The following is a 25,773-nucleotide window of genomic DNA, read 5'->3' as shown; positions in this document are numbered from 1 at the left end:
GATTTTTCATCTATTAAGATGCTCTTATTCTTTTAGATGCTCTTAAAAATAATCTTGGAAAATTTTGGAAACTGGACGTACCATAAATTTAATTTTTTCTGCTTTACTCGCAAATCCTAAGCAGAACGATTGCTCATGCTAGATCATCTGTCTCCGTTCTAAAATTCACGAGCGACACGGTTGGTCAGTTCAAATCACCTGAGAGTGCCTTAAATATTAGGGGCGACAAGATTGGTCGATCAAAATTTCTTGCCTTTACCTTACCGGGAGCCCTCCTAACCTTACATACCACGAGCGACAGGAGTGGTCGATCACATTTAGGCGACCACTCCTTAAATGTTACGAAAGACATGATTGGTTACATCAGCTAACCTGACTGCGCCTTAGATATTACTAACCCTGAGAAATTTGAATAATTTTGCTTGTGTGTGTGTTTAAATATTACGAATGACTCAGTTGGTCAATTCAAATTACTTGCCTGTGCTCAAATACTACATTTGACATGATTGCTTAAACATGATAGAGTGCAAAGTATGTTACCAGTTGAAGGGATTAAACACACGGACGTTTTTTAAAAGGTAATCGTAAATCTATATCTTACAGTAAAAATTTGTGATTACGCAAGGAATTTTGAAATTCAATACACCTGTTTTGAATATCATTACCAAGACTTAAAATTTCAATCTTTAATCCAAATGTGAGACGTACAAGAAGTAATACTGTCAGTCATTAAAACGTTTGGTACAAATTTTTATTATAATAAAGCTCGGATATAACGCGCGCTGTCATTGGTTGAAAGAGTGTTCTCTATGAGAGTACAGAGCATAGAGCTGAGCTAAAGCTGTCACGCCACCTGCCAAATTGTACTATGTTCGACCCTTTCCGAGACTTCTTTCTAGCTTTTTTTCGATAATTGAAAGTGAAATTTCGGAACTAGCGAGCCGGCAAGTAGCAACAGGAGAACCAAACAAAGGTTTGTAAACATACCAGGCGTCTCGTGTTTCTTTCGTTCTCTAGCCGCTTCCTGCGTGCTTTATAACAGAACAGAGCATAGTCATGGCTTCTCTATTTGTTAAACAAAACGAAATTTTTCTACTTTGTATTTTAAATATATTTCAATCTAACAATTTTGTAATCTTGACACATTTAATGCTTAAAGACGTTTACTCTTACGTGATGTTCGTGATTTTACTTATCTCTGCATGAATAAACTCAACAGGACTAAAATATGTTCTTACGAACGCGTTTTCGGTCATATCCACATGATGTAAATAATTAAGACTACCTCTCATCGAATTAACCAAAATTAGTGTGAGATGTGTTGACTTAGTGCTCACCTTTTTTAGAATTTTGGTCTATATGGGAGTCCGATCCCTAGTTATTGTTTGCTTTGTGTTTGAGGCAAGCCAATCAACACACTTAGAGCCTCTTTTCACCCAAGATTTGAACAAGCTAGCGAACTATAAGGAAAATCCTGAGAAAATGCGTTGGGAGGATGGTCACTGGCGATAGACTGGCACCTCATCCAGAGGATATATAAATACTCCTAGTCGCTTTTATATGCTACAGAAGCTGGGATAAGCTCAGGCAGAAGGAGCCTTTTGGATAAATAAATAAATAAATAAATGGGATTTAGTAGTGGACATTCCACGAGCTGGATCTTCTTGTCCACTCTTTCCAGGTCGATTTGGAGTTAGATCTCTTTTGGACCTGATGCTGTTTTGCACAGTCATATATTTATGTTCCACGCTCATATGCTTGAAGTAGCGAGACTTCCTTACTCCAAATTTAATACATTCTTGCAAGAATTATGTCGTCGTCATATATCGTGTTCGATTCCTTGGAATCGGCCCGTTTTCTTTTCATCCCAAGTTGGAGTAGTCGTATTTGTCTTTCGCGCAGTCGATGATATGTTTGAGAGAAACTATGATGAAATATTTCCAATGATTCAGAGATGTCCTGCTTCATGATTTTACATCTGCAGGTTCCTGAAATAAGTGATATTGTTGAGAAGGTTGATGGTCTAACCAGTCTGTCAGTCAGTTTATGGATCGCTCAGCTTGCCAGTCAGCGAGTCAATAAGTCAGTTATTCAGTCAGTCTATCAGCCAGTCAGTCGTTCATAATTTGCCAAGTCAATATACCGGTAATTCAGTTTGTCACATGGTATAACGTTAGGTGCGTTAGTTACATTATCATAATTCACGAATTCTATAATCTGTCTGTCTGTCTCTCCGTCTGTAGGAACGATCGTCCCAACTCCTCTATCCCATCAGTCATTTCCCTGTCGATTGGTCTATCGAACACCGAAGATACTACTGACTTACTTTGAAAAAAGACATACCTTTGCTTTTTCTTTTACAGCATGACCTATAACAAAAGGCCTGGTAAAACAAACCACATGTAACAGCGAGTAATAGGAGTCCAACACTGACCACCATCGTGTTCAGGAAGTAAGGACTGCTGGGTTCAAAGAACACGACTGATGTAGACTCAGTCTAGAAAATGAAATAAAAAGAAGAGTGTCAACAATGTGATCATGAAGGGTTTGGTTTTACAATGATCACTTTTAAAATGATCACTTTCATTTCAGTCTTTATCCGCAGTTCAAATATATGACTTTCATATATGCTTAACCGTTTATTTCATCACTTCACGGGTTTATTTAGAACCAACATCATGACCAGCTCCCAGTTGGCTTGTTAGCTCAGTTGGTAGAGCGCTGCACCGGTATCGCAGAGGTCATGGGTTCAAATCCCGTACAGGCCTGAATTTTTTCAGGCCTTATTTTCACTACTGCCTAAGTAGTGCACATTACTGCGAGGATCACTTTCATTCAATTCACTAAATTACACTGTTATACTCTCCCAACGACGCAGCACCACAATTTCTTCGAAAACTTACCCCCTTTATTCATGATTGCTTTGGTTTTCCCATACTTATGTCGCTCCGTGATTGGTCCACGCCACCCTCTCAACCAATCAAACTCAAGCCTAAAGCCAATCTTGATTGGTACACTCGTATTTTTCCGCGTTTCATACAGTCTGCCTATTTTTAATCAGAGTTCTGATTGGCTAATGATGGTGTCAGCCTTCGCTTAGGTTGACTGTTCTGATTACTTGTGGTTTTTTTTTTTTTCGAAACTCAAATGAAAACTGTTCCACTTACGATTATTACCTCTTCCTCTTCAGATTGCTCTGTTGCCTCGTCATCCTGTTTTAAGAATTCTGCCTCTACGTTGTTCACTTCCATCACATTTTTCAATTGTTTTGCAAGACTGACTCCTTCACCTTGTAGAAGAATACCATGCGCTATTTCACCCTCTAGAAAGTCCGAGACATGAAACCAGGAGCCGTTAAAGAGATCTTTTCTCTTGACTGGAACGTACATATCAAGTAACATTGAACTTATGTTGCCATTTCTCAAAGCTTCAACCATGGAGTTTAAATCTGGGAAAGTAGATCCTGCAAGAATAAAATTTTAGTCATGTAGTTTGTGATTTAAACGGTCGATTATCTGGGTCATGAAGTCTGTTACTCACCGATGGCTAGCTTGTTGGGAAATTTTTTAACGGCCACTTGATGTGAGGACGAGTTGGCAACTACTGCAACCTGAGGTAGAAACATTTTCACATCATCTGACAGTTACTTGTTGTACTATGAAGCGTAAGGCTAGTCTTAAATTAACCATTTTTAAACATGTCACGCAATTCTCCGATCAAAACTGACTAGAAACGTGACATGTCAAGTCTCCTAACTATAAGACCTTTACAACATCATATCAGTATGCATATTTCTTAACGAGAATTTGTTTAACAATCAAGAGCTTCTTTAGTTAATACTCTTGACCTTAATGTTTAAATTACGGATGAAAGTGTTAATGACAGAACATCAATTACCTTGCCATCACCAGACGAGCTCAGACTATTTGCATCCGTGCGAATCCTAACCACTGTCACAGTTAGCAATGATGTCAAAGTTCCGAGGAACAGAGCAAAAATTACAAGTCCGACTAGAAACCAGACTATCGCGAATAACTTGGCTGGGACGGACTGAGGACAGCGGTCACCATATCTGTTCAAAGAAGGTTAAGTAATAGATGACCAGAACGAACAAGAAAAGAAATAATTAGTAAGTGGTAAGACTAGATTGTGCCTCATGAGCCTCAAGCAAGTGGTTCAATAATGTTGTCACCATGTTTTGAGTTCTTATGTGATCTGAATGAAGGGTACAAGGCGTGATGGAATCAATTGAACAGAAAAGAAACCTAAAAAAATCGCAAAATTTCTACTTTTATAGATCATACGCAACGAACCATCTTAATTTGCAGAGTAATCTGTTTATAGTTAAAATCATTAATTATTATCTTCCGTAAACTCTGCATTGTGCGTGATGTTGTGATCGAGAAGAAGACAACTTCTAAGCAAACTCACCCAACAGTTGACATGGTGATAAAAGACCACCAGAAGCCAGCACCAGCTCCCTTAAAAAACGTCCTCGGGAAATGCTCCGGGTTTGCTTTCGAGTCCTAAATGGTAGGAGACGCGTAAATCCATATGAGAGTACAAAATTTCAATTACTGAAGCTACATTTAATGGGATTTTGGGTCAGCTCTATTTAACGGGCGTTTAGGAGAAGTGTTTAGTTCAGTAAACCCCAATCTGGTGTCAAGCCCTGGAAGGGTCGTTGTTTTGTGTAACCGGGCGCAACTCTTAACTGACACACTGTCTTCATTTAGAAGTAGAAATGGGTACCGTAAAACTGCCAGAGACGCTATTCTGCAAGGTAATTATAGTGTTTGCGTGACATCCGGGAGTTATGCAACGCGGGAACTTGGGTCATGTGACCCAGAGAACAAGTGTGCGGTTGTGTAATCAAGTGTCCAAAGCGATTTGGTGTTGCTTAAGTTCGGGCCTCGGGGGATGTTTAGAAATATTACAGTAATAGAGAAGGGAAGGGGGATAGGGGTATGCATAAGATGGTGCTGCAACCTTTTAGCGGAGACCAACAAAATACCTAAACCTCTCGAAAAATCAGGAAAGCATCACCACGATGGGGCATCTGGTTCCTCGCCTTACCTTTATGAATTAAACAGTGAGACTGAAGAATCTTACCAAAATCCAAATGATTATCCCTGCTAAAAGAGACGTCAGCAAAGCCAATACGCAAACAGGCCAAGACTCAAAGATAGAGTTTGTTAGAAGTTTTGTAAGTGTAGGAATGGGAGAGTTTCTTCTTTTAACAACAACAAACCCAGGTACAGATATCACTGGAACAAACTTGCTATAGGCCGTGTCACCAATAGCCTGGGTCCTTGTCACTGGAAAGGAAATTTGGCCTTCCCGTGTGATGTTAGAAGATGTCAAATAGTTTTGCCTGTACGCATCGCATCTGCCACACGTGCTGTTTACCAGATCACGGATGACTCGACTGAGAGAGACCGTTCCTAATGTGTCTAAGGAGTTTGGAACAATGGAGATACTCAAGTTCTCGTTGCATCGACAAGTCTCTGTAAAGACAGGAAATTTTTCAGAATTGCAGTGAATAATATTGAAGGTAATAAAAGAAAGAAGATGAAAGAAGATGATATAATATAATTCTTGTCCTGAACCGATCCAAAATGGAGGAGATGATTCAATGTGTTAGATATCAGCCTTCTCATAAGACGTTATGTATAGTCCACTGTACAACCACTGAAAAGTGTTGAGCAAGAGGAATCATGGGTAAAAGAAAGAATAACGCATGCGCTTTGTGCATTTTTTTTCACGTTCCAATCCTTTGGTACGGGCCAACTATTTTTCTTAGCAAAAGACCTTTCAGCAAATAAGAAATATATTTTTACAAATACCTGCGTATAAGGGCTCGCTTAACTTTCCCGTGCCCTTGGATGTTATCAAGGCCACCTCAATCTTATACGTGGTGTAAATCGTTAGGCCAGTGAGAATCACTGTCGTAGCACTAGCACAGACAGTCATCGTATGATTTGGCTCTGAAAGTAAGTCAGGAACTGGTTCACCTCCTCTTCTGACAGCATGATAATTGATGTAAAAACCTTCCAATAGTCCATTTGTTTGTTTTTCTGTGTCGTTCTGCAGGTTAAGTTGAATCGAAGATGAACTCATTATCTTTGTAGTATAAGTCCAAACTGGGATTTTTCTCTTACCTCTCCATGAACCTGCAAGGATACGGAGAGATGAAAGGGGATAAGCAACATTATCTAAAATTTTAGTGAAGAGAGGAAATTCCCCATTTGGTCCCAGCTCTAAATGCAACTTCTAACATGTTATTGAAAGAATCAAGTATTTCAGTTTCCCAGCCGGAATAATTCTGTACGTATCGCGCAAATTGGCTTAGTATTTATTAGAGGAGAATTATAGAGAGGATATACTTTGTCCATCTATGAAAAGAGTCGACATATTGCATACGATTAACTATTAACAGTAACGAATGTGATCATCATTGATACAAGGAGATGTTTTGCACATTGCTTCGTTGTCTTGACCCCGCATGGTCTTCAGCAGTGCCTACTTTTGCGGTACAATTAGCCCATAAAACTACTCACCAGTTGCACAATCACTTAAAATGCCAGATCCATCCATGCTTAATGCAGCCATTTGGATGCATGTGTCGTCGGAGAAGCTAACATTCTTTAGCAGAAGAGACGAGGCACATGGAGCTACAAACTTGATGGCGCCACTATCAGAACCGCTCATAAATATTGCGTATCCTACAATCGGGACCTCCTCTTCTCTTTCCGGTACTAAGTGCCAAGATAAATTGACAGTGCTACCATCGGAGATGAAGAAGGAGAGATTGGAAGGAGCCAGTGATGGTACTGCAAGTTGAGAACGTTGTAAATCAACGTTACATTAAAAAAAGCTCATCGTCATAAATAACACGATTACCATTTGTCTTTTAGTACCTGATCATAACTGGATTAAGATTATTGCGCGTTTTACGGAATCCCTCACATTAAAAAGAAAAATGGATAGATAGTCCAGTCTTAGTTAACACAATTACTTTTCTGACTCTCCTCTCAAAAGGAACAAGAGAAGTGGAAAATCTGCTACCATTGCAGTATAGTTTTACTTACCACCCATATTAGTCAAAACGTACAGACAGTCACTCATTTTCCCATCGCCATTTTTCGTGAAAGCCAAAGCTTGCACACAATAATTAGTGAACCTCATCAAACCATATCCTTCGAGTGCAGAGATATTGAAATGTACGGTAAAGTTATGTTTTGCGTTAGGCTTAGCTGCGGCAGCAAACATAACTCTGTACCCCAGTACCACGCCGTTCTCATAGCCCTGAGGGACTGGTTTCCAGCTCACTGTGATTGAAGTAGGAGATGAAACGTTTGCTGTTATTCCTGCAGGTGGTAGGTCGGGTACTGTAATAATAATGCTTTTTTAATTAACATGAGTACGCATTGTGTAATTATTATCATTTATTATCATTCATTGTTTTCTTTTAGTAACTGTGTCGCGGTTACGAATTCAGCCTGAGTCCCCTCATTTTCACAGTACTGACATATAGAAGATTTTGCAGTTAGCATTATTCTAAAGAGCTTTGTTCTTTATAAACGTGGTCTTCCTCCTTGTTCCTATTCCTGTACTACTCCGGATCCATAATTCCCACTTTTTAAAGTTGCAGGTATCTTCTGTCTGTCAGTGTTGAATACTGTTTCTATCTCTCCACAAGTCAGTTATGGTGTCAGGAGTGGGATCATGACTGGGTTAAGGTCATTGCTCGTGTTATGGTATCCCGCTCATTCAAAAGAAAAATAGATACATAGTCTCAGCTTACTTAACACAATTCACTCCTGCCCAAGTTTTGTTCCTCACTGCGAAGATCGCTTTTACATTCACATTTTTATCGGCAGCTCACATATATGATTTTCATATATTCACAGTCACTTACAATGACTTTTCTGACATCCTCTAAAGGAAATGAAACAAGCAGAGAATCTGCTACCGATACAATATAGTTTTTACTTACCACCCATATCAGTCAAAGCGTACAGACAGTCACTCATTTTTCCATAGCCCTTTTTCGTGAAAGCCAAAACTTGCACACAATAATTAGTGAACTTCATCAAACCATTTATTTCGAAAGCAGAGAAGTTGAAATGCACGGTAAAGTTATGATTTACTTGAGGCTCAACTGCAGCAGCAAACAGAACTCTGTAACCCAGTACCACTCCGTTCTCGTGGCCCTGAGGGACTGGTTTCCAGCTTACTGTGAATGAGGTAGACGATGAAACGTTTGCTGTTATTCCTGCTGGTGGTAGGTCGGGTACTGTAATGATAATGCGGTTTTAATCAACATGAGTACATATTACGTATTTAGAATCATAAATTATCATTTATTGTCTTCTTTTAGTGACTGTGTCACGGTTACTTATTCAGCCTGAGTCCCTTCACTTTCACAGTACTGACATGTAGAAGATTTGCAGTTAGCATTATTCTAAAGAGCTTTGTTCGTTATAAACGTGGTCTTCCTCCTTGATCCCCTTCCTGTATTACTCCGGACCCATAATTCCCATTTTTTAAGAGCTTTGTTCGTTATAAACGTGGTATTCCTCCTTGTTCTCTTCATGTATTACTTCGGATCCATAATTCCCACTTTTTAAACTTGCAGGTATCTTCTGTCTGTCAGTGTTGAATGCTGTTTCTATCTCTCCACAAGTCAGTTCTGGTGTCAGGAGTGGGATCATAACTGGGTTAAGGTCATTGCTCGTTTTATGTTATCCCGTTCATTAAAAAGAAATATAGATACAGAGTCTCAGCTTACTTAACACAATTCACTTCTGCCCAAGTTTTGTTCATCATTGTGAAGATCCCTTTTACATTTACGTTTTTATCGGCAGCTCACATATATGAATTTCATATAATCAGAGTCATTTAAAATGACGTTGTGACATCCTTTTCGAAAGGAAACGAAACAAGCGGAAAATCTGCTACCAATACAATATAGTTTTTACTTACCATCCATATCAGTCAAAGCGTACAGACAGTCACTCATTTTTCCATCGCCCTTTTTCGTGAAAGCCAAAACTTGCACACAATAATTAGTGAACTTCATCAAACCATTTATTTCGAAAGCAGAGAAGTTGAAAGGTACGGTAAAGTTATGCTTTGCTTGAGGCTCAGCTGCGGCAGCAAACAGAACTCTGTAACCCAGTACCACTCCGTTCGCGTAGTCCTGAGGGACTGGTTTCCAGCTTACTGCGATTGAGGTAGAAGATGAAACGTTTGCTGTTATTCCTGCAGGTGGTAGGTCGGGTACTGTAACAATAATGCGGTTTTAATCAACATGAGTACATATTACGTATTTAGAATCATAAATTATCATTTATTGTCTTCATTTAGTCACTGTGTCACGGTTACTAATTCAGCCCGAATCCCTTTACTTTCACAGTTCTAACACTTAGAAAATTTTGCAGTTAGCATTATTCTAAAGAGCTTTGTTCGTTATAAAGGTGGTCTTCCTCCTTGATCCCCTTCCTGTATTACTCCGGACCCATAATTCCCATTTTTTAAACTTGTTGAATGCTGTTTCTATCTCTCCACAAGTCAGTTCTGGTGTCAGGAGTGGGATCATAACTGGGTTAAGGTTATTGCTCGTTTTATGGTATCCCACTCACTCAAAAGAAAATAGACACATAGTCTCAGCTTACTTAACACAATTCACTTCTGCCCAAGTTTTGTTGATCATTGCGAAGATCACTTTTACATTCACGTCTTTATCATCAGTTCACATATATGATTTTCATACATTCACAGTCACTTACAATGACTTTCTGACATCCCTCTCGAAAGGAAACGAAACAAGCAGAAAATCTGCTACCAATGCAATATAGTTTTTACTTACCTTCCATATCAGTCAGAATGTACAGACAGTCACTCATTTTTCCATCGCCCTTTTTCGTGAAAGCCAAAACTTGCACACAATAATTAGTGAACTTCATCAAACCATTTATTTCAAAAGCAGAGAAGTTGAAAGGTACGGTAAAGTTATGCTTTGCTTGAGACTCAGCTGCGGCAGTAAACAGAACTCTGTAACCCAGTACCACTCCGTTCTCTTGGCCCTGAGGGACTGGTTTCCAGCTTACTGTGATTGAGGTAGAAGATGAAGCGTTTGCTGTTATTCCTGCTGGTGGTAGGTCGGGTACTGTAACAATAATGCGGTTTTTATCAGCATGAGTGCATATTACGTATTTATAATCATAAATTATCATTTATTGTCTTCTTTTAGTAATTGTGTCACAGTTACTAAATCTGCTTGAGTCCTCTCACTTTCACAGTATTGACATTTAGCAAATTTTGCGGTTAGCATTTTTCTAAAGAGCTTTGTTCTTTATAAACGTGGTATTCCTCCTTGTTCCCCTTCCTGTATTACTCCGGATCCATAATTCCCACTTTTTAAACTTGCAGGTATCTTCTGTCTGTCAGTGTTAAATGCTGTTTCTGTCCACAAGTCAGTTATGGTGTCAGGAGTGGGATCATAACTGGGTTAAGGTAATTGCTCGTGTTATGGTATCCCGCACATTCAAAAGAAAAATAGATACATAGTCCCAACTTACTTAACACAATTCACTCCTGCTGCCCAAGTTTTGTTCATCACTGTGAAGATCGCTTTCACATTCACGTTTTTATCGGCAGCTCACATATATGATTTTCATATAATCAGAGTCACTTAAAAATGACTTTGTGACATCCTTCTTGAAAGGAAACGAAACAAGCGGAAAATCTGCTACCAATAAAATGTAGTTTTTACTTACCATCCATATCAGTCAAAGCGTACAGACAGTCACTCATTTTTCCATCGCCCTTTTTCGTGAAAGCCAAAACTTGCACACAATAATTAGTGAACTTCATCAAACCATTTATTTCGAAAACAGAGAAGTTGAAATGTACGGTAAAGTTATGCTTTGCTTGAGGCTCAGCTACGGCAGCAAACAGAACTCTATAACCCAGTACCATTCCGTTCGCGTAGTCCTGAGGGACTGGTTTCCAGCTTACTGCGATTGAGGTAGAAGATGAAACGTTTGCTGTTATTCCTGCAGGTGGTAGGTCGGGTACTGTAACAATAATGCGGTTTTAATCAACATGAGTACATATTACGTATTTAGAATCATAAATTATCATTTATTGTCTTCTTTTAGTCATTGTGTCACGGTTACTAATTCAGCCCGAATCCCTTTACTTTCACAGTTCTAATACGTAGAAAATTTTGCAGTTAGCATTATTCTAAAGAGCTTTGTTCGTTATAAAGGTGGTCTTCCTCCTTGATCCCCTTCCTGTATTACTCCGGACCCATAATTCCCATTTTTTAAACTTGTTGAATGCTGTTTCTATCTCTCCACAAGTCAGTTCTGGTGTCAGGAGTGGGATCATAACTGGGTTAAGGTTATTGCTCGTTTTATGGTATCCCACTCACTCAAAAGAAAATAGACACATAGTCTCAGCTTACTTAACACAATTCACTTCTACCCGAGTTTTGTTGATCATTGCGAAGATCACTTTTACATTCACGTCTTTATCATCAGTTCACATATATGATTTTCATACATTCACAGTCACTTACAATGACTTTCTGACATCCCTCTCGAAAGGAAACGAAACAAGCAGAAAATCTGCTACCAATGCAATATAGTTTTTACTTACCATCCATATCAGTCAGAATGTACAGACAGTCACTCATTTTTCCATCGCCCTTTTTCGTGAAAGCCAAAACTTGCACACAATAATTAGTGAACTTCATCAAACCATTTATTTCGAAAGCAGAGAAGTTGAAAGGTACGGTAAAGTTATGCTTTGCTTGAGGCTCAGCTGCGGCAGCAAACAGAACTCTGTAACCCAGTACCACTCCGTTCTCGTGGCTCTGCGGGACTGGTTTCCAGCTTACTGTAATTGATGTAGAAGATGAAGCGTTTGCTGTTATTCCTGCTGGTGGTAGGTCAGATACTGTAACAATAATGCGGTTTTAATCAGCATGAGTACATATTACGTATATAGAATCGTAAATTATCGTTTATTTTATTCTTTTAGTAACTGTGTCACGGTTCTAATTCGGCCCGAATCCCCTCACTTTCTCAATCCCAAGTTCCTGTGACGTATTCTATACCCAGTCACTTCGTACGCGGCGTAATATGGATGCGGGGGACTGAGAATAAATTGTACTGATGTTGAACCTAAGCCCAGGGCTTCAAGAATTGTGGGAGGCATTGTTGGCGCTGAAATAATGGTAACAATAAAATAATACGTTCATGCTGGGTCCAGGATCACATGGCTATTGCTGTTATACGCACTTTTATTGGTTAGAAACCTCGTACCAACCCCTCAAATGATCAGATGCAAATTTAAACATTATCACGTTTTGGTCAATCCAATTTTCTTGTGTTTGAGGTCGACTACACCTTTTTATTGGTTCCTTTCTGAAATTTTCTTTTTTCGATTGACAGATTGATATATGATATCTTTCATCTGTTCCTATTACCTGGAAATGGTTGGGCTCGAGTGCCGTAGATCTCCACTCTCAAACATGGCGACCGATGCCATGTTTCCGGTAGGAAACGAACAAACTGCGCCACGACACCGCTATTCAAGTTGTTCTTTGTCACTTGATAATGTTGGCCAGCATTGTCAAATTTCTGCAAAGTGAAAAAAGGAAAGATGGCTCAAGTTTTTTTAAACTTTTTAAACTCGGCACCTTTTGAGTCTTCTCAAATGATTCAGCTAACAAAACTTCAGTGAAGAAATGAAAGAGGCGCGTGGAATCTTTGCAAAAGTAGAGTAAATATGCATTATGCATACATATATGCATATAAGAGTAGAGTAAATATGCATTCTGCATTTTCCCTCACTCCGTATTTCACGCTCCATTTGTTTTCCATTTCTTCGAGTGTGCCGTACTTTTTTTTCTTTCCAAAGAATTCCCTGGGGGTTGTTTAGAAAGGCGACAGAGTGCTACGAGGGTAGCCTGTGAATTAGTCTGAGTGACAAAACTCTCCCAAGGGGAGGGGGGAACACAACAGTCACAAAAGTGGCAGACAGCACTGGCCATATAGCCATTAGGCCTACGAATATTAATTTTCTGGCGTATTGAATCGATATAATTAGTAACCTTCACCGAGTGGTTATGTTGTCCTTCCTGTTGTTATGAGTTGCTTGTCATTACCTGCTCATATTCAGTCCAGTTCTTTCCATTTAATGATAACAAGATGGCGTAACGGGCCAAACGACCGAAACCTTGTTCAAAGTGACCTTGAGTTGCTACTGCGCAGATGTAATATGCACTTCCCAGGTCAACTTGTAGGAAGACTTTACTTAGATTCAGTGGGCACCAGCCCACGTGCGAGCCCAGCCGAGCGGCCGATGGAGGATTGGAGTCTAAATATGATGATGCTGTTATGTTTCTATCAGGAACAGTCCCTGTTTCCATTCCAATTGGACTGTCCGAGCAATAAATGTTGGGGTGCAATCCTAGGAAATCAGTCAAAAAGTTCATCAAACTCTTTGTTTTTTATCTTCTCTTTTGTTCAACGACCTCATCTCTTATAGAAATGCAGGAGGATAAAAGTTGGGCATTACTGACGAAACTTTGTCCATCTTGGCGAGGCACGGGTTCGAATCCCGTCTAAGCCTGAATTTTTGCGGGCTTCTTTTCTGCAATGTTTTAGATTGCAGGACACCTGCAAGGATCATAGTTTTAGTTGAGCCACTGCTGGTAAATGCTAACCTTTGTCTATTTTTAAAAGTCGTACCTTTCCGTTTGCAGATGTAAGGAAGACGCTTCGAGCATGTACTATTCCTCCACTTGCCGTTAAATCCGACATCCTTTATCGCACAAGTATCTCCATCGGTAGATAAACTGATTGAAATGTTATCCGCATCATTTTCTGGACCATCTTCCCAGTTTGTATAAATAACCTCGTGTCCGCTTCTCCAAACTGAAAACCTTTCATTTTCACTACCATTTTCTTTGAGTCCGATATAGATCACTTCGATATTTGATGATGAGTTTATCATTTGTGAGTCAAGAAACTCTTCTTCCCCCGCGCTGAGTATATAGAGCAAGTTTGCATTATGATTCAGGCAGTCAATCTCGGCATCGGACCAACTTTTGAGATCATCTTTAAACAGAAGATAGCAATGTGATTCGAAAAGAGTCCAGCCTGGTAAACAGTCGCCTTGCAAAGAAAAAAGTAAAACAAATTTTTGATTAGTTCTAAAGTAAGGTTCAAGGCAGCTTTGAAAAGTTTTTGATCACTCCGTATTGAATACTAAGCCCCTTGTTTCCGAACGTTTACCCTTTCGTCTTCATACTTTGAATGCAAATTCTTTCTGTCTGATAACCATGTACCGATGACCAACCTTTTACCAAAGTCACCTCTTTAAGTTCTTATACAGCATACCCACGGCGTTTGAAATGTGCCTTTTCCAGGAAAAGTATCCCCATACGTTCTATTGTTAAATTATGAAATAACCGAGATGCTAAAAGCATTCTGATTGGTCAAAAGTCCATCGTTCATTGCACTAGTAAACCCATTGGAGGTTATTCTATAAAAGGAAAATACCGCACTTTCTACCGGCTCACCGGCGTAATAACCAACTTGGGATACTGGGAGAACATTTTAATAGTTTGCACAACACGAGCCGGGGGAGAATGATTTACAAAATTTACTGTTGCCGAACATCCCACGAGACTTATTACACCGGTAAACCAATCAGCAGAAAGAGTGTTCCACCGCCTAATTTAAGTGTTTTCCAAGGCACTTCAGGTCAAACAACTAAAATTGTTATTTTAAAACCTTACAAAATTTCTCCAGATTGCCCAAGAAGAAATATAATATCCTTATTACCGATGAACTCGTTAAGGTAAAGACGCGATGGTAGCAGTCATTAACAGCTATTAAAAACTTTCCGTTATCACAATAAGCTTCCAAGCGTTACCTGAAGCCGTTTTTACCAGCGTGCAGTTTTTAATTTCACCATTACCATATTTGTTGTAAGCGAGGACACTAACGCAATAGGTTGTATTCATCTGCAGACTATCGACCTTAATATTTGTGATGTTGCTGTTAACTTTTAGTGTAACATTGCCCTCAGAAGATTTCCTTTGGTTTGTCACTAGCTGATAAGTAATTTGGTATCCCATTACTTCGGGAAATGACTGGTAGGAAAGCAGGCCGTCCCAAGTGACATTCCAGGAATGGAATCCAATGCTGAGGAATCTAATGTTTGTCACCGCCGCAGGTGGACCTTCTATTAACAATAACAATTTAGAAACTATAAGTGACGGTCGTATATAATAATTATTCGCCGAAGGCGAAGTAAATATTGTTGAATAATTGCTAAGGTGAAGTCGAGGGGACTGTCTTACAATGTTTACTGAGCCTGAGGTGAATCAAAATATTTGTACAGTTGCTCAGGTGCTCTCGGATTCTGTAGTAAATTCTGTAAATAAAGGTAATTACTTCTATCAAGACTAGAGAAGAATTTTGGCTGGTAGAAAACATCAATTTTTTTTGGAAGTGTTCCGCCAAATTCAATAGCATCTTTTGTGCTCTTCGCAGTTGAATTTCCTCTTATCACGTTTACCACTTCCGCGCAAACATTGACAAAACGCGATGCAGCCATTTTGAAATTTAGCGCCCCGGCTTTGATCACCTCGCGCGAGGTGATTATTGCGAGATATGACACAATCCTCCATCAATCAGAGCGCGCGCATCTCTATAATCACCCTAATGCAGGACGCCGGTCACCCTAATAGCCTTGTGCAGGATGCTGGTCAAATATAAACCTAGTATATAACTTAGCTTTCAAAGGAATTTTTGGCAACTCAGTGGTATAGACAGTATGATATGCGGAATTCACTGAAGATTTGAGTTTCGAATCCTTTTCGGGACTCATACTTTTTTAAAGTCTTACGTCCATGCAAAATAAATGTTTAGCATCTTTCTTCGAGACCTCACCTCTCATGCCACAATAACGAACATAGCATACATCTGGTGATTTCAACTTATAGACGAAGTACCCGCTACAGTTCCGTATATCGACGGGGTACGACTTGAAGCAGCAATTATCTTGCATATGCACACAGACATCCCTCGACACCAATTGGTAATCATTCGCTGGGTGAGTACCATTGATCCATCCAGGTGCAAATGTGTTGCAACTCCCCATGGGGACGCATTCAGGCGCCATGAGCGTTCCAGCGTCTCCGGTAAAGCGGTACCACTGGTCACTGGTGATGGTGTTGTTGTCGCAGTTGAGGGTACCGTCACTGCTGTTCCAGTATCTGTTGGACTCATTTAGCTCATGATACACGTTAGAGCTGCATTCAGCTGGTATAGAAACTTTGGGAGAAACTGAAAGCAAAAAAAAAATTTATTTCAAGCTCCAAGTGCCGAGATAAGTCTCGCAAAGTAGGAAGAGTGACATATTCGGTGATAAAAGACACTGTTGAAAGGAATTGGTTTGACAAAAAAAAATTTCTTGTGGCCGTGGGTCTGTTCCGTGATTTACTTATTCATTGTGCTACACTACAAAAAAAATTTACTGAGAAGCATGATAAGGTAAGTCAAACACAACAGTATACATAGCGAGGAAACCTTAACCCTTTAGCTTCCAAAAGTGATTAAAATGTAACTTCTCCCTACAATATCCAAACACTATCCAGTAAATAGGTGATAAGAATACTCAAACTTATCAGGTAGAAGTTCTTATCTTGATCTAACACCAAATTCTTGTAACGTGTTTACAAAGAAATGTGTAGCAGCTAAAGGGGAGAAGTAAAAATCTGATCTTGGGAGTTAAAGGGTTACTGAAACCGCGAGGCTTAAAGCCAAGAGCGAAGAATACCGGATAAAACTCAACATACTTAGTTGTGGGCTCGAAGGTCGTTCGTATTCTATTGTTACACTCACTTACTCACTCATTAAAAATAACAACATTGTGACTTTGCCTCCATCGGAGGCAGTAGCCGAAAAAAAGCGTACGTACCAACACTAGTGCATATGCGCAGTTGGCACTGTAAGATGTCGGGTGGCTTATAAACATAAAATGTCCCGCAGTTTCGAATTGATACGTTATATCTGAAATGACAGTATTTTTGATTAAGACGAAAGCAAAGCTCGCGTTGGACAATCCCTTCAGCCACGGCAGGATGATCACCTTGGACCCAGCCCGGGTTTTCCGTTCCACAGTGGTCAGGCTCTGGTGCATATTCTGGAATTGTGGTCCCACCGCTTCCTGTGAAGCGAATCCAGCTGTTACCGGTGAAAACGCCTTTGTCACAGAGTGAAGATTTGTGGCTCTTAGTGTCGACTGACCGAGTCGGTTCTGTTATGTTGGTATAGTTGCTGCACCCTGTAATGCAAGAAGATTTACGTTTTGGAGTAGTTTAGAGTTGAATTATACTTTTCATCAGACAAGAACCATATATGGGCAACCAGCATCCACTATGTAGAGGAGGGAGAAGATTGAAATGTATCGTCTTTCACTGGCAATATCATACGTGCTATGAGGGGAATTAAGGATAGAAAGCCACTGTGCATGTTGCTCATATCTAATCCATTATCTCTACTATGCACACGCGACTTTACATCACTGTTAGTATTTAATGTTATTGAAACAGCTTTCTTCGCTGTGAAATAGGTTCTCGCAAAAAAATCGATAGAGAAGCCTAGAGAAGACCTTAAAAAATGCTCGATTAGAGCCACGCCCTTTGCTTTTTTTTATAGCTATTTGAAAGTTGCGCGAAAATCATACTTTGATTTTTCAGAATTCTCGTTATATTCTCTCATACGAAGGTTCTGCCGTTGCTGATGTTAGCAGCACGCGGAATAGCTGTTACAGATGATATTAAGTGCGGCCTAACCCACTACAGGAGTATCTGTAAATCAAGTCCCATAACATTGCAGTGCAGAATCCAAAGATGTGTGGTCCGATTGCCATGGAAACTCAGTTTTTTTTTTGTTCCACGCTCGTGGAACATTTCCCTCATTTCTTTCAGTTCAAATCATTCAAAGATAGACTTTGAGGCATAACTTTAAGATTTTCATTAGCGAGTTTACCTTCTCCGCAAGGCATGACTTCGGTGTTACATGCCCGTGACTGGGCTAATATAAAACCATCAGCTGAATAATTGAACATGACAGGGTGTGTGAGGCAAGAGCGGCTACGGTTTTGACTTCCATTTGGTCCACATGGTGTGCTGCAAGGTGACCAGGCCTCCCACTCACCCGGATGTAAAGTATCGTAATGCCCGTCTAATGAAATGGTGAAGCAGTGAATTAGTTCACTAAAACTAACTACATAAAACTAAATATAAGATTAGAAATATCCGGTTGAGCAACAAATTTCTGTAAGGTAAGAATTCATCAAGGACTTAGTTGAAAAACATAAAACCATAAATGACAGTCCTTGCAAAAATGTAAAGTGGCGAAATTTTCTTCGCTGGTTAAGACGTGAGTAGCGCAGTTTAGCCCATAGTTTTTGTAACCGTTTCTTTTTTTATATCAGAAGCATAAAACATAGTTTAAACTCTAAAGTTTTATTAATTAATGGCCTCTTGCTGAGGATTGAAGCAAAAAAAAAAACAACATGTATCCCAAGTTCTCTGATTCTGTGACATGTGCAAACGTTTTCCATCTCTTTTTTACACGGGACATATTTTTTACTCGCCTTCTCTATACGCAACTAAATGTGAACCGCGTAATTCCGACGATATTTCTTCACCAGGACCTTTCGTCCTAAATACCAGGTGACCTTCATTATCTAAGTAATGAAGAACTTCAAAGTAGTAGGCTCTTCCTTCGGTGAGGTTTACTGACATCTCAGATCTGAATTAAGAGCATTATTTAACATAAAAAAAGTATTACATGTAATTTATCAATAGATCGTAGCGGAGAATGTAAATATTTGAGTTTACTTCTGAGTATTATAAATATGCGGTGCTTGGTAAAAGCCACAGCGATGACTCATGACTTTCATTGAGAAAATATTCAATCTGTTACGGTCGCCATTTTTCTAAACGCGAACCTCCAAGAAAACCAACGCTTGAGCAGTTGTAAAGTGGGAGGGCGGTTTGGGTGATGTGGAATGGGGTGGGGTGGTGAGTTGTTTTGTCACTAGTATCCAGTTCCCGTGCGGCAATCAGAAGTAACTGGCTTACTTGATAAATTGTTGTATTGACATTCCAACGCTGGAATTTCCTCCAATCAAGTGAGTTGAGCTATTGTCCCCAAATTCCATGAGAAACCATTCACAGGCTTCTTTGCACGAGAAATAAAGCTCATATTCCCCCGTCATGGAACACACAAAGAAGGCTCGCCAGCGTCGACCGGCGCTCTTGCCGTTTGTTTTTAAAGTTGAAGACGTTGGAGTCAAAACCTTGCTAGAATCGGGTTTTATATGTTCCAATATGGCCAACTTTACGTCCTCTAACGAATCTATGCTGAAATTATCGCTATCAATCCATTTTTCATTTAAGATCCCTTTAGTAGCTGTTCATCCAAGAAAACAAATACGAAAACAATATGATCATGTTTAGGCTTGGTCACTGAAGATGTTAGACATTTCTAAAAAAATTGGGACACATGGTCAGGGGTGAAGTTAATTGGGACTTGACTAAACAAACACTCCATTGCAAAAACGTAGACACTTGAAAAGCATGATCCATGAACGATGAAACCCAACGGCCTCATGGGAAAGGATCGCAAACTTACATAATCAAAGCTTTAAACTTTTATCAGGAACAATTGAGTAAGATAAAAAATCTAAAAATTTAAGAAATAATTGAGAAAAATATATTTTATAATAAATAATATCCTTTCTGGAAAGAGCGGACAGCTTCGGTCATTCACCACTTGCAACTATGTATAATAAGCAATTATTCGATGAGGTTGAGCATAATATCATAAATTATCAATGTCGAGGTCTTAGTTATCTGCCAAAGCCGAAGGCTGAGATAGATAATACAGTTACTAGGTTTGATAATTCATGATATCATGAAAAAACCAAATTCAACAACTGTTTTATTTCACAGTTTTGACCTTCTAAAAAAATTTAAGAACGCTACAAACTCTCTGAGTTTGCAAAAGTTTGAGAACACTACACGGACGAGGGACTTGGAGACTATGCAGACTTTGAACTCGACATGATAACCCAGTATCTGCAGCAGATATTGGGTTATAACGACAGTATGCTCTCGAACAATCCAAGTTTTCACAGTAAGTTATACATATAATAAATTTGGTTACCATGTACATATGTATCCTTAAACCCATTGGATCTCATCGCTCACTTTTTTGCGATCGAGTGTATAAACTAATGAATGATAATACGATCATCTGATGCTACAGGTATGCAATTGTTATAAAAATGAATATCCTGATGTAAAGATACCTACAATTTGGTAAACATGAGACGTTATAGAATGCATAACAGCTTGGTCCATTTAATACCAACATAAACACCACCTGAAAACAAATATAATTTTCTTTTGACTCTGTTGAATTTTAGCACAAATCCACCAGCGGTCTATCATAAATGCTATAATCTGATCGACAAACAAAATTGAACAATTTAGTAGTATCAACTGAGTCGATAACGTGAATTAGCCATCGTGAAGAGTTTCAAAGCTTACGCTTCGAGCCTTAGAAACATCGGCTTTGAAACTCTTTACGGTGTCAACTCGTTAATGATACTAAATTACCCTGTTATACTTTCCCACCGACGCAGCACCACAGTTTTTTAAGAAACTTACTCCTTTAAACGAAATTGAGCCTGTCTTGTTACTAAGGTTTATACAACTAGACAGTAGATTGATATAAAAATGATCAGATTATTCGCTCTCGATTTCCTTCCGTGATAGTTTATTCGAGCTTGGCCTTTATTAGCTATTCAGCGATCGAAATCTCGAGCATATAATCTAATTGTTAAACAATCATTCTAATATCAATAGAAAGTCAATTTTTAAACTAACACCCAGCAGAAATATTACTTGTTAAATTACTTATAATATCATTGGAAAGGCGAATCACAGCTGCTCGTTGCTTAGTGATGTCTTTCCGATTTTTTGCATAATCATTGTACATATTTTCTCGAAGCTTTTGTAAACAAAGAATTAAAACCGCTGGGATGAAAAACTCTGAAATGTGGTGTGACTTAGAAAATTAAAACTTTTTCAACACCGTCATACTCTATAAAACTGAGATTCATTTTGACTTCCTATCCACCGACTTGTATAAAACTAATACACAAGGTTTGTGTTTCTGCTACGTGGAAGTTTCCTTTTCAGGTATTTAAGAAACGCAAAAAAAGAAAACTTACCAGAATCGCAAGGTCTTTCATGGCATTCCCCCTTCAACACTTTTCAGCTTTTAGATATTAGCGTCCAGCGACTTTTTTTACAAGTCTTGACATATATATTACTACGCTGATACGACGAAGAAAGGAGTTAAAAATTCCAGAATTTGGTTTTTGATTCAAAATATTTAACTGCGCTTGAATTAGAATAATTTGTCCCCTTTCAACTTACTTGTTTTGCTGGCCTAGAACTCAAATGATATTGTTTCAAATCAAATATTGACATCTAGATAATAGGATATCCTCATTGCAACTTCATTTGTCATCCGACTTCACTTAAATATTTATGATTCTGTTATTCCCGCTCTTTGAAAGCACTGTTATGAAAATAGTTTGTTGTTATAGAAAAATTGAGAACAATACAACTTCAACTGTGAAGAAAATTAAAATTTTACAGTCTTCATTGTTTTTCAGTTTTCTTTTAGTACTTTTGTTTGGATCAACAAATTTCTTCAGGGTGTAGCTGACAAATCTTTTTATTTCCTTTTAGTTTTTGCGAAAAAAATTGTTTCAGTTCTAAAACTTATAGAAGCAGAAAGAAACCTAACTTTACTAAACCTGCTGTTAGCCGAAGAAAGATCTTCACGACCCGTGCCAGACCTTTCTGGTGCACTTTCGTCATCTTCGGCTCCAGACTTCCAATGCCCGCATGTTTTAAAATTCAAGATGGCCGCTAAAGAATACATTTCTTTTGTGACAATAATTTCAAGGTAAAATTATATTTCAGACTCCATCTGTCTCTAATTTAATATGTATCTCTTTCGGTGCGGCTTGCCTCGAGTCTCACTTAATTTGTAATTTTATCTTAAGTAAATAAATGCTTGCAGCGGTTGTAAAATCCCACCCGGCGTAATTTGAAATTCTAATTTTACCAGAGGAATCAAGTATTATTTATTTAGTTGTCTCTTTTAATCCTGTCGCCAAATAGAACCTTGACACTTCGTCAAGGTGAAGGTTTCAATAGCTTTAAAACTCGTGTAGTGATAATTACCAACGAAATATTCATCAAGAAGGTTCTGAAAAGGACGAATGCGTATTTTATCTCCCAGTCAGATGTGCATTGTAGCTCATCAGGAGCCTTTTGAGTTCGATAATTAGTTTCTGAATTTTTATCAGTGTGGGTTGTACCATTTCTAGGCAACTGAAATTAATGGATGGCATAAAGCTATATCATATGTAAATACAGTTAATGACTAACACCTCACATTTTGGCGACTTTTTTGGCATTTTTTAAGTGCGCCAAGTTTTAAAAGCTCCTCTCACGTTTCTCGGAAAATATCAATAAAATTAAGAATTTTAAAAAAAGTGGAAAAGTATTTTCAAACCCGAACATGCACCGATAAAATTTTTAAAATGGAGATAAACTACCATTTATTATGAAAGATTGATGGACTCAAATGTCTTATTTCTATTATTCCTCTTTGAACTTCGTGTGGCAAATACTAGGAAAAGAAACAGGAAACATCATACTAATCTTGAATAAAACTACCATCATGGTTTTCATTATGATTAGCGGAAAACACAGGGAAGGTAAATTCATCCAGCAGAAAGCCGAATCCGCTTTTCCAGAGGCGCATACAGAAGTAATTAACACAAAATAAATTTGAACCAATCGTAGCTTCTACAATTGAACAAACAGATTACAGATAGAACTGAAAAACATATATAGCGTTAGTCAATATCTTTGACAAATGAGCTTTTCCTGGGCAGCTTAAAAGGGTTGTCAGCTTTCATTGAAAAAACATCTGCTTCACGTTAATGGGTGTTTTGAACATTTAAAATTCATCCGACAATAACACTTGGCCAGTTTACCGTCGGTTACCATGATGAGAAATCATTGAAAACACTGGGAGCGGTTCTTTTGTAATGGATGATTACATTGCCACAAAAGTTAGCGTTTCTGTAAGAAATGCTATCAGCGTTAATTCTACCAAAAGCCATCAGCTTGAAAAGCAGGTCAGAAACTTAGAGGCCGAAAGAAATATGCGTCTGTTAAATTTGCAAATGAAGAAAGACGAAATGTTTCTTAGCTCCCCGACTTCTCAGCGGAGGAAGATTCTGGTCAAGTCTCCAAGTACTACTGACGGCATAAGGGCTGGAACACCATCTTCACAACAAGAGATTTTAGATCTAAACACAGGTTTAAGCAAAGAAGACGAAGTTACTAGGCTTCAAAAAGCCCACAGTCTTCCACCACTGTATTTAGATCGAGCTGGGATTGTGGCGACGCCACCGCGGATTAGGAAAGCTAGAAATCTTCACCCTGGATCTTCCCTGATCCCTGCTTCTCCCTCCCGTCTCATGGAATCATCGAAACCGGAACACAAACTTTTAACAAGACAGTCGAGTTCTCCGCAAATGCTGTCAGGCTCTAATTCAACAACAAACGTGAACGAAGCACGGCGTGAAGAAAATTTGGAAAGTAAACAACAGTTTTCACCCGGGTTACAGCGAACAAATCTTGTCGATTCATCTGTCCCGTTGAATTCACCTACCAGCCCGAAAGCTTTTAACTTTGATCTACCGAATAATCTTTCTCAGATCCCTCGACGACCTGCTACGGCTGCTTCTGTCAGAGATAGCGCTAGCAACAGCGGCGAAGTTCATCGAGGGTTGATATTGCTGCCTGTTTCTTCATCGAAAGAGCAAACAAAGAATAGAGAACAGAAAAAGGCCAGCGTTTTTCATCGGCTTTATTCCAGCACTAAGAAACGGGATCGAAAACGGATAGGCTCGGATGATACAGCGCCTCAAGCACTCCATCTTCCGAACGGGAAATTGAATGCGAAGTTAGAAACGAGGCGACGGTCGGTATCGCTGTCAGATTTATCCGAAATCTGCGACAAACTGAAAACGTGTCGTTATTTGAGATCGAATAGTCAAAATGAAGACTTCTAATACGTCTGAACTTTCAATATAAGCAATTCATTTCATTAATGCCTGTACCATAATTTCGCTTTCGCAACCCAAGTAGAAGTCACACCTCAAGTTATGTTTTTAAAGAATACAAATTTTTTTAAAACCAAAACGAACTTTTTCAAATATAAAAATCGATTTTGCTATAATTTCGCTTTTTCGGACAAATTGTATAGAACTTGATGAGACAAACACTGGAGTAAAATTTCACCCCTTTGACCTTAGTCCTGTCTTAATCACTACCAGCAAACAAGCCCGTCAAGCTTTGTGTTTTGTTAATTAAACCTTCGAGCACTTCATTTTAATCTATTGTTTATAGATTGTTATCCTTCTATCGAATTCTCTAATTATAAACACTATAATTGAAATGATAGACTATTCATGTAAAAGACAATGAAATATTAAATTCAGTGATAAATACATTGTTAACTTCGAGGAGGTCCGGTTTAAAATCAGCGGCAGAAGGTTTTCCAATTACATTCAGTACCTGTTCTGTATAATTTTTTTTTTCGCGCTTTTCGAGAAATGAGCAGATATGATTGACAGATTACACTCCATATGATTGGTTTCAAAGTGTTTGCATATCAAAGGCATGTTTACACAAGCGGATGCAAGTAGAATCCTTTTGTAATAATATTTGAACAAAATGACCTTTACATCAAAAACATGAAAAGGAAGAAGTTTGTTGGAGTAGATAACTTGACAGGCTCGTGTCGAATAAAATTAGTGAGCACCTATTTCTTAAGAAATTTATATTTACAACTAAAGTTTTGCCGTAAGACTCAATCAACCATGAGCCGAGGTGCGACTCAATCAACCATGATGAAAACCAATTTGAAATACTCCGCTGTAAAGGAGAGAAAAATAAACAATTAGAAATGGAGAACAAAGGAAGTTTAGTGAAACTAGAGCAGTGAGAATTTATTTTGTCTTACCATTGCTGTTCAATACGCCTGAGTTTGCAACCTCGATGTCGCACGGAGAGGGTTGGTGTATTTATTGAGATCACAAGTCAGCCATTCTTCCCTTTTGTGAAATCGTGAATGTTTTCACACGGCAGGCTAATTTAAAATCCTTGTTGAAAATTCAAACTGATCATGTCTGAATCTTCACATGAAAATTTCATCTTTGACGGGGCTTATCAAGTATCCCATATCTTATCTCGAGCCCAGATCCTTCCGTGTAACTGTAACTAAAATCGCTTGGTCGTGATGGACTAAGTCGATAGCTGACACATTGACAAGCTGACTAACTGATTTGCTGACAAGTGGACTTGTGGAATAGTGGACCAGCAGACTTGCAATAATTGTCTTAATGAGTAGACAATCAAAACATCGCTGCTTTTAAACTTTTAACGCGCTCTCATTGATATTTCATGAAAGTTTCCAACACTTATTGGTGAGATTCACTTGTTATTTATCAAACTTCCTATTACAGACCAGGTTAATCATATAACAGTTTGTGCAGTTTCTTAGAAAT

At 38.8% G+C, this 25,773-nt stretch overlaps 2 protein-coding genes across 2 annotated transcripts; one reads left to right on the top strand and one right to left on the bottom strand.

The window, feature by feature from the left end:
* Positions 1-747: 747 nt before the first annotated feature.
* Positions 748-6,161, bottom strand: LOC131783229 (uncharacterized). The gene is made up of 8 exons (XM_059099957.2): positions 5,847-6,161; positions 5,113-5,507; positions 4,432-4,526; positions 3,898-4,072; positions 3,541-3,610; positions 3,177-3,463; positions 2,344-2,497; positions 748-1,988 (listed from the first exon to the last, which is right to left on the bottom strand). The coding sequence occupies exons 1-8, from the start codon at positions 6,118-6,120 to the stop codon at positions 1,789-1,791; spliced, it is 1,650 nt and encodes a 549-aa protein (XP_058955940.2). The 5' UTR covers positions 6,121-6,161; the 3' UTR covers positions 748-1,788.
* A 16,945-nt stretch (positions 6,162-23,106) lies between these two features.
* Positions 23,107-24,956, top strand: LOC131788912 (uncharacterized). The gene has a single exon (XM_059106003.2). The coding sequence runs from the start codon at positions 23,245-23,247 to the stop codon at positions 24,274-24,276; it is 1,032 nt and encodes a 343-aa protein (XP_058961986.2). The 5' UTR covers positions 23,107-23,244; the 3' UTR covers positions 24,277-24,956.
* Positions 24,957-25,773: the final 817 nt, after the last annotated feature.

The sequence above is a fragment of the Pocillopora verrucosa genome, chromosome 12, assembly GCF_036669915.1.
Source record: "Pocillopora verrucosa isolate sample1 chromosome 12, ASM3666991v2, whole genome shotgun sequence".
NCBI lineage: Eukaryota > Metazoa > Cnidaria > Anthozoa > Scleractinia > Pocilloporidae > Pocillopora > Pocillopora verrucosa.
The sequence above is the reverse complement of the archived record's forward strand: the minus strand, read 5'-3'. Positions and strand labels throughout refer to the sequence as shown.